Raw genomic sequence first — 10122 nt, 5'->3', positions numbered from 1 at the left:
CAGACTACCATTTTTTCAACATGAACTAAATATTATAGACTAATTCTTAACACTGTCCCGTAAAAATTGGCGTCGTTTTAAAGTTTGAATTTGATATAAATAAAAGTACAGCATTTAGAAATAACTTTTAAAATTTTAAATGACTGTTGTAGAATTTTAAATGAGGACGAAAAGGTTTTTTCGCTTTCTCCGAAAACTAATTTGGCCCTATAACTGTCCGAAGACATTTATGAAGTGGCGAAAGGTAACAAGAAAATAGTACGGTAATATTTTCGTTTAACGTTTTAAATCAGGCCGTAATCTTGCGTTTAACGTTGAACACGCTGAAGTTGAGCACGATTTAATCGTTAATTACTCGAAAACTACTTAACAGGCTTTTTTAATTTTTTTGCGCAACAAAGCTAAGAAAATTATTCACTTATTTCAGTTGTTTTTAACCATTTTAATAAAATGTTTCGATAGAAACCGAATAGTTTATTGATATCATCTCCTGAATCTTGCTTTGGAAGAATTGTTTCGTTTGGTGCGAATTTGACGTCATAATATTCATACCGTTTAAGTTACTTTTTGGAACAACGGTTTGTCGCAAAATCAGGCCTTAATATTGTGAGCGCATCGTACCTTTTAATGAATGACGAAACACTTTCTTTTAAGCATTTTTTTAAATATCCGAGTTCCAAGTGTAATGAGTATGGTGCACTTTTCAAACCGCAAGAATAGATGTTTGCCATACAAGGAACTTCAGGACCAAAACTTTCACATTGAATTTACTTAATTTCTCGGTAACATATTCACCTTTTGACTAATAAAAAATCCTGACCATTGTGAAAAGTCTTCTTTGAAATAAGCTTGATCCTCTTCGAACATGCTCAAGTTTACTTGGCGAAAAAGTTTGTAGAGTGTTTTTAAACGACGAACCGTTTTACTTTCTCAATCAAAGCATCGTTTGGAAGTTTTAATTTTACTGTAAGCTTTATATTCTTGAGATTTAAGTACTTTTCATACTAATCATCGGTAGATTTAATTAACATGAAGATCGCGCAAGGCCGTTCAATTTTGAAATCTCAACTTGTGATAAATAAGGATTCTGGAGAAAAGTTTTTGAAACCTTTTCTCGATTTGATATTTGTTTGCTCGTGTTAACGTTATAGCAGTTATAGACAATATTCAACACTAATACAATCAAGTAACATCCGATTAGCTTCAAAGCAAATGCGACGGAATGCTACAGTATTTCAGATGAGAAAGTGTGCCGAAAATAAAAATTTTACTTTGATGGCACTTCGACGAAACTCCACTTTCACTATTTTCCACACTTCATAGCACATCAATGAATATCTACTTTCGCCACTCCTATTGAAAGAGTTTCCATGTGGAAGTTTCGCCAGAGCAAACAATATATAAATCATAGAAACATAGAAAGCAATTAAAACTTTCAAAAATTTCTGAGAAAGGTTTTTACAGAGGAACTTAAAGATACTTTGCTACAAAAATTATTTACAAAATATAATACATGTTTATAAAAGTAGCAACTAATAAAATTTGGTCACAATAAACTTTTGTAATTTTCGTTTAGGAAAATGTTTTTTCGATGGACGTTTGTGTGTTTTTTGTATTGGGCAGCTTGGAAATGTGAAGCTGGGCACCGGAGAGCTCTTGTAAGTTTATTGCATGATTGAAAACAAACTGAAGCTTAAATATAAAGCATAAAGTTTAACTTTATATAGTTCATATACTTTACAACGTTAATTCCTGTTCACAATAATATAATATATAAGAGAGAGAGAGAGAGAGAGAGAGAGAGAGAGAGAGAGAGAGAGTGAGAGAGAGAGAGAGAGAAATTATACATGTAATATAAAACACAGAGCAGCCGTTCGAGTCAAAGCTGCAACTCCTCTGGTGTAGTACTCCGATTCCATGGAGTTTTATCCAGTTTGATCGAATGCATTATTTTAACATCAGTTACCACTCCAAAGAACAGCTTATTTGAATAAATTTGTCAACGACGTATTTGAAAGGGTTCCTTCGTTATTTAGACTAACTTTGATTCGATTTATTATTGTGCTCAATTACACTGCAAACACTAATGGTAAGATAGGCCATGACAACTTGATACAAAGTTAAATTACACTGCAAACACTAATGGTAAGATAGGCCATGACAACTTGATACAAAGTTAAATTACACTGCAAACACTAATGGTAAGATAGGCCATGACAACTTGATACAAAGTTAAATTACACTGCAAACACTAATGGTAAGATAGGCCATGACAACTTGATACAAAGTTAAATTAAGAGCTTTTGTGAAAAAAAAATAATAATAAAAGGAAAGTTCAGAATATTTTTACTTTTTCTCTTATGGATAAGGGTTAAACAAAAGATGCTTTGATTTCAAACGTTTTTTGCTTTTTTTTTCTTTAAGATAAATATGATTATCATCATATGAATCGCTTAATGCAGAAAAGCAACAAGCCCAAAAAAAATTAAAAAACTCTAGTTTGAAAATGAAGTGTCGAAATTAGTATTTGTTGCCTTCGCAGCAAATTTCTTCTTTTAGCGATTCATATGGTTAAAAAATTTTTTTATTTAGTCAGCGCATTTATCAACATTATCTTTAATTGCTATTTTTATTATTACTAGAATTATTTAATTATAATTGTGCAATCTTTGTTTGTGAATCATTTGTGTTAGATTTATAAAATGTAGTTAACATGATGCCGTTTCGCTTGCATTTTTAGATTATTTACGCATTCTCGTTTTGATTTTCCATCGTATAACTATTATTAAAAAAAAATAAAGTTAAAACTTCTGTATCAGTCATTTGAAATAGATTGAGTTTAAAAAACTGTTTTACTAAGACCCATGGCCGCCGAGAGAGAGAGAGAGAGGGGGGGGGTCTAGACGGGGAAGATTCCCGGGGCCCCGTGTGTGTACTAATAATTTTTTAAAATAATTTATAATAGGTTTAAATAGTGTTGACTTTTAAAAGATTTAATTAACTTTTATTTTTGATTTTCAATGACCAGAGCACGCTTCTTTTGGTCCGGGTTATATAATTGATCATAATGAGGGCCCCTTAAGAAAACTTCCCCGGGGCCCGAAATTTCTCTCGGCTGCTATGCTTAGACCTATAGAGTTACAAAGTTACATGATTCCAGAAAGAAGAATGCGATACTCACATAAATTTGTTTCAACCTTTCAAGAAATGGCACAGAACTGCCATTCGTTTAAATCTCTGAAACTTGCTTTTTAAAAAATATCAAAGTTTGTATAAATATAGACTTTTTAAACCATAAAATCTTGCTGTTTTAAACGTTTATGTTGTGAAAAGTTTTACTTGAACAAACCTGAGAAAAGTTCACTTACTCTAAAAGGTTGATGTAGAAATTTTGTACTTTGTTTTTTGTTTTTCGTAATCAACGGAAAAGCCAAACGTCGACGCTTTTTTTAAAAAACGGTTTCTAAAGCTTGCAACTAAGCTAGGGATTCTCGAAACGTTTCGGGAAAAATCAATCGAGAAAATTGTTACGTTACGATACGAGAGGTTTCGATCAGTTACGAGAGCGATTTCGAAAAATCAACTAATTTCTCGTAACATTTCGGTTACGTTACAGGAAATTCCCGGTTGTTACGAGAATCATTACGAGAACGGTTTCGAGTTTCTCGTAATGATTCTCGTAACAACCGAAACTCATTTTTCCCAAATTTTCATTTTCTCATTTCGAGAATTATTTGTGTTTCGGGATATTTCGGGATATTTCGAGTTATTTCGAGTTCCCAAAATGATTTGCAAAAAATTTGATTAACCAGTTAATCAGTTGAAGTACGCATTTTTAGGACATTTGACGAGCGCGACAGCTGAATTTCGATACATATCGAGAAAATGAAAAAAATATTAATAAAAAATTTTCAATGGTCATAATTTGCTTTGAGGATGGTTTGCTTTTGCAATGTGACGTAGTTTGAAGAAGTGATGAAGTTAAAGAAATAGTCAAATCGCGAAACGTCATAGATTGTTCGGGATCGAACTCACGACTTTCTAATAACGGGACATATGCCTCAGACCGCTCGACCATTGAAACAGTCTAATAAAATTTTAAAAAAATACATTATTTAAATTATACATAGTACATTTACTTTTTAAAAAATTAACAAAAAACTGATGAATATAAATACGTTAAGAGATGAATATAAATACGTTAAAATACGTTAGCTTTTCTACTTTAATGTAAAGTAATACACTACAATAGTTATTGTAATTGTTTTCATTAAAACAATACAATAGTTCTCGAATTTTATTGTATTGTTAGAAGAAAAACAATACCATACTTATTGTAATTGTTTTTCATCACAACAATACATTACTAAAGTAAAATTTTGTTATTGTTTCTGTAATGCTTGAGTCTTCTGCGGCTGAAAATTCAGCCACTTATAGACTAAAAATTGCTTCTGCGGCTGAAAATTAACGCATGCGCAAAGTTACATCGAGATGACAAATAAATAACATAAAAAAAAAACTAAATTCTCAAAAGATTTTCCAATCGATAGGTCGCTCATTGTATTTTTTAAATTATCTTCAAATTCTCTTCAAATTCCTAAAAGATATCTCACAATGATATTTAAGTTAAGAAAATGAAGTAAATTAATATGAATACTTGCGCATGCGTTAATTTTCAGCCGCAGAAGCAATTTTTAGTCTATAAGTGACTGAATTTTCAGCCGCAGAAGAATTAATCTTCTGTAATATTAAGATACAATTTTATTGTATTGTAATGTGTAATTGTATTTAATTTTTACAATTACAATTACAATAGTCCTAACCCTAGTCTTGATAAGTAATATAATAAAAGACTTTAAATTGATATTTTCAACCTTTAATTGTGTTTTTTAAAAAAAGAAAACAAAATTCAGCTGTCGCGCTCGTCAAATGTCCTAAAAATGCGTACTTCAACTGATTAACTGGTTAATCAAATTTTTTGCAAATCATTTCTGGAACTCGAAATAACTCGAAATAACTCGAAATATCCCGAAATATCCCGAAACACAAATAATTCTCGAAATGAGAAAATGAAAATTTGGGAAAAATGAGTTTCGGTTGTTACGAGAATCATTACGAGAAACTCGAAACCGTTCTCGTAATGATTCTCGTAACAACCGGGACCCGATCGAAATAAATTTCTCGAAAGTTTAAAAACTTTACTCTCGTAACTCAAAAACATTTCGAGAAGAGTTCCGTTACGAGTCTCGTTTCGTAACGTATCGAAACAAAAATAGTTTCGAGAATTCCATGCTTACTTGCAACCTTTAATTAAGGTTAGAGTTTACGGCAGCCGAAAACGAACGGTGCAGTAAAAGCTAATTAAAAAAAAAAATCAATTTGTTAAACAAAAAGAAGGACGAGAAACTAAAATAAAGCGCGTCAAACTAATTATACAGCGCCATTATCAAATTTTTTTTTATTGAAGCATTATGACCGAACCAACAACAGTAATTGCTTTTTTAAAAAGTGAAAAAGAATATCACTTAACATATTACATCATCCACTTTGGAATACAATAAAGCATTAAGCATAATCTCATCAGTTACAAAAGACGAAACTTTACGCGATGAGAGTTTCGATTTGAATCACATACCTTACTTTTTATATTATTGTTTCTTTTGACATCTTCTCTTCTATGACAGTCTTCTCTTCTCTTAATGGTGGTGTTTTCATATTCCAACCAAAAAGGTTTAAGTTAAAGCCATCAACACACTAGAACATTTTTATACGATATCAGGCATCAGTACTCAAAGATGGTTTATCTAAAGCAAAATATTGTGAAAATAGGAGGTTTTTTCTGAGACTCTATGTTTAACAATAGCATTTTTTTTCAGAGTTCAACGAACAATTACAAGAAGAATACCGGCAGCATTATCATGGGTGAAGAAAGTGCAAAATCATTTTTTCATAAAAGGTGGCATAATCAAAAGCAGAAGGAGGATAATAAGGAATTAACTAAATTTCTGATAAATGGATGTTGCTTTGGAAAAGTATGCGATTTCGATGAGAGAGCTTATTCCAATGCGATACTGAATCCTATTTTTCAAGGTTTATGTGAAGTATCAATTAGGTAAATTTCTAATACTTAAATAAGAAATCGAATATTTCTTATACTTTCTACTTTGGTTCTTTAAAAGTTTCCAGTTTTGAAAATTGTTTAATAAAGTATGCTTGCATGGAAGACAGTATGAGCTTCATTCGTAGGAACTTTGAAACTTTTAAGAATGCGTTGTTTACCGTTAGAACTTTGTGTTTGTTTTCTTGTTTATAAGTAAGTTAATATTATTTGATATGACTTGATTTTCTTTCTTAATCTTGATAGAACCTTTCTTTTAGAGAAGGAAGAATTTGCAAGTGTCGCGCTACTGATGGTGAAGTTTATGAATGTGCGGCAGATACTGTTGGTAAATTAAACTGCGAGCATCCATGTCCGTCTTTTGATGATTTTTATTGCTCTTATGATCGAAAGTGTGTTCCTCATAATAAGCGGTGCGATTCTTATAACGATTGTGAAAACTGGCTTGATGAGAAAAACTGTACAATAACAGATACACATAATAAAAGTTCCATTATATCAAGCACAGAATTAAAAGTGTTTGCAGAAAGTAAACAGATTTAGTTTTATAATTGTTGCATATTCAATTGTTATTGATAACGCTGTTGCTATTGCATAAATTTGTTGTGGTATAACTGCATACAAGTATAACAAGTTTAGTTGTACCAGTTTATTTTTGCCCATTTCTCATTCTACAACTATTTTTCAATGTTTATAGAATCCAAGTATTATGGTGATGTGTTCATTTTTAACAGACCAGTGTGCTACATCGGGTTTAACCTGGAATCAGCAAGTGTGATATGCAAAACTTTGGGTTTTTCAGAGAGTACAAAAGCACTGTTTCATAAGGAAAATTTTTTTGGAGGAATACCATTAAGCAACTACATCATGGGAAACGTAAACTGCACTGGCAATGAAAGTTACATCGGTGAATGCTATCATGAAACGTTGAACTCGTGCAATGAATATGGCGGAAGTGTAGGAGTGACATGTCTCGATATGACAACTCTTCAGTTAGTTTCTAACAGTTCATCAACCGAAGGTTACGTCTATTTAATAGATTTACCGTTTGTTTCATCTTTCAATGGACTTGTTATGCCAAAGTGGACTTACAAAGAAGCTCAGGTTGTTTGTAATTACTTCTTTGAAGATAGTTTTGATAGAGGTACCAAAGGCGTACCAGTTTATTCGTATAATGACTCGGAGGTGATTGATAGTCTTTACTGCTTCGGATTAAAATGTCCTGATGAAGAAACGAACTCAATAACGCAGTGCCAAATATCATTGCATAAATACTGCGACGGTTTTAAAAAGTATGTAAAATGTGCTAAATGCACTCCGAAGCAGTTGCTAAAAATATTAGACGGGCTGAGTCTTGAAGGAGGTTACACTCAATTGGTAAAATCAGCAGGTGATGCACTATCGGAATTGGATCAATCCTGTTACTTCTGGACAGATTGCAATCTACCTGATCCACGTTACCCTGAATATTGTTTAGTGAGGGGATTTCTTGATGATATTTTATCTCTGTCAATCAACAAAGACAAAAATAATGTCATTATTGAGACCTCAATTAATCCAATGAAGTTACTTGAAAGCAACTTTTTAAACCAACAGTTTTCACAAGTTCAAGATCGTATCAATAAGCTAGGAGATGCTCTGACCTCCAATCTTGGAAATTACTTTAGTAACCTTGCAGAATTTGACGAGCAAATGGGATCAGCAGATGATACGTACGGTCAAAGTGACTGGACGGAAGCACGTCTTATTTTGGAAAATAAGCAAAAAGAATTTGCTGATGAGTTAAAAGATATATTTTTTTTAGCCTTTACAGTTACGTCACTTGACATGGCGGAAAAAGTTGCAAAATTAGCATTATCTGCTTCTGCAATGGGTAATCCATTTGGAATGCTTATTGAAGGCGCCGGTAATTTTTTGGATTTTCAAGATCGACTAGATGATGTTTTAAAGTCAGCTAACGTCTTTGCAAAGCTTTCATTTCTAGTTGCTGATTTTTTTCCAAGGTTAAAGATACTTTCACAAACAATGTTGACTAACTTTCACAAAAATGAAGTTACTTATAAAGAAATTAAACAGTTTTTAATTCGTTTTCGAGACAAAAGCTTTACTTCAGAGCATGCGAAAGATTTCCTTAAAGCCTACAAAAAGTTTACTCCTGCTCTTTCTGACAAAAATATTACAGAATATGGTGGTTTGCTAGAAGAAATGATAACGGAATGTTGCAACGTCATTCAAAATCCAGAAACAGCTCTGAGTGCCGTTCCAGCAATAGTTTCGGCAGCGATGGGTTCATGCCCAAAGGCCAGAATTAATATCAAACTACTGAGTAGTTTACTTGGCACTATAAACTCAAAACAAACTGAAATAATGAGTAACTTCGCAAAAGTTGCCAGAGCGAAACTTGCAGCATCCAACGCCCGTAATTTGAGAGACTCTTTACAGAAATCTTCCTTCCAAAAGATTGAGGAAAAAGTATTGGCTTTGAAAGCATTTTCTCTGCTTAAGTATCATAAACTATTTTTAATAGAGAAGGCATGTAATTATCTTACGTATATGAACTTTGGTGCGGAGCCTGAAGAGTGTACAAGTCTCCTTCAAAATCCAAACGGTGATGTTGGACCTCTTATTAGTATGGAATCGTGTCACATGGCTGAGTGTCCCAATATTGCATCAACATCCGGTGTTTTTAGAATTCCAGCCACGTTCGGAGTATTTGAAAAGGGTGCCATAGATTTGTCGAGTTTGTATTCAATAAAAGACAACAAAACTGATGGAAGCATTTTACTTGAAATCCCTGATCGCGAATGGTTACTCGAAAACAAATGGGTTCACTCAGACCAAAAAGGACCATTTTTCATTCAAAGCCTTAACATATTTCTTCCACCAATGACATCCCACATGCAAACTATTAGACTGAAGATGGCTTCTTTTGCAAGTGAGTTGAATGGAAAATCTTATGTGATTGATAAAGGAACAGTAATTGAAAACAGTTACGCTGAAACTCTTTCAAAGAAATGTGAGTTTCCAAACCTGTACGATAGAGAAGTTTGCAATGCTACATTTAGAAAATATTGTATTGGTACACATGGTAAGATTAATGGCAAGCTGTTACCGCGTTTAGAGAACTCAATTTGGAAAATTTCTCTTAGAAGTGATCATGCTTTAGTTGCTCCATATCCAGCGGAAAAGTTTTATTTGTATGCTGAAGCGACGTTTTGGTATAAAGGAGTTCGAAATAAGAAAAAAGCAGCTCGCCGAAACACAATTCACTCGGATTACCTCAAATGCTGTTTAAATGAGACCAAGTTTTACAATCCTGTTAATGATCGTTGCGAATCCTGTCCGGAAGATTCCGAACCACGTCTTTCCGATTATTACTGCGAGAAATGTCCAGCTGGTTATGAAACAAGTGATGGTCCATATGGATGTCAACCATGTAAGCATGGTTATTATAAGAAAACGGCTGGTCCTGGTAAATGCCAAAAATGTCCTGAACATAAAGTTGCTCTCGGGGTAGGATCACAATTTTGTATATAGGAATAAAAGTGGAAGTGGATGCTCTTGATTTACTTATTACTTATAGAGCTGTTTTTCAGCAAGATGTTAAAAAAATGTTGTTTATCTTTTTTTAGTCAACTCAACCCTTTCTCTATATTTTATGGTAAATAAGAAAAAAACGCTTTAAAGATGATCACAAATTATAGTTTTAACTCCTAACTTTGCCCTCGGGTAGCTTTAGAAAAATACTTTCCTCCCTCATAAAGAATCAAATTTAGCGCGAAACAAATTTAGTGAGAATAAGTTGCACCCTTATGGAAGCAAATCATTATTGCGCGTCATTTAAAGAGAAAGAAAATTAACTGTTTTTACAAGAGATTTTACTGACAACCATTTGTATCGTTTTTTAAAAGCCTGTGATACCCAAGGTTCAAACATATTGTTATATTTTTCTTTCTCGTGCCATGAAAGCAATGTTGATAATACTTCATAAGCCTGTGCATTAA

General features: G+C 32.9%; 1 protein-coding gene across 1 annotated transcript; it reads left to right on the top strand.

The window, feature by feature from the left end:
* The first annotated feature begins 1296 nt into the window (after positions 1–1296).
* Positions 1297–9739, top strand: LOC149893584 (uncharacterized). The gene is made up of 4 exons (XM_090070026.1): positions 1297–1658; positions 5877–6112; positions 6379–6647; positions 6816–9739. Exons 1-4 carry the CDS (start codon positions 1581–1583, stop codon positions 9653–9655), a joined length of 3423 nt encoding a protein of 1140 aa, XP_089926152.1. The 5' UTR covers positions 1297–1580; the 3' UTR covers positions 9656–9739.
* The last annotated feature ends 383 nt before the right edge of the window (positions 9740–10122 follow it).

The sequence above is a fragment of the Hydra viridissima genome, unplaced genomic scaffold (assembly GCF_058129835.1).
Source record: "Hydra viridissima isolate aposymbiotic clone 2 unplaced genomic scaffold, HvirCarnegie_v1 scaffold_1, whole genome shotgun sequence".
Lineage (NCBI taxonomy): Eukaryota > Metazoa > Cnidaria > Hydrozoa > Anthoathecata > Hydridae > Hydra > Hydra viridissima.
Note: the sequence above shows the minus strand (reverse complement) of the source record. Positions and strands in the feature narration are given on the sequence as shown.

Coding starts and splice junctions, on each gene's coding strand:
- LOC149893584 (XM_090070026.1), top strand. CDS start 1,581: ATGTTTTTTCGATGGACGTTTGTGTGTTTTTTGTATTGGGCAGCTTGG. Junction 1,659..5,876: donor CTGGGCACCGGAGAGCTCTT/GTAAGTTTATTG, acceptor ATTTTTTTTCAG/AGTTCAACGAACAATTACAA. Junction 6,648..6,815: donor ATTAAAAGTGTTTGCAGAAA/GTAAACAGATTT, acceptor CAATGTTTATAG/AATCCAAGTATTATGGTGAT.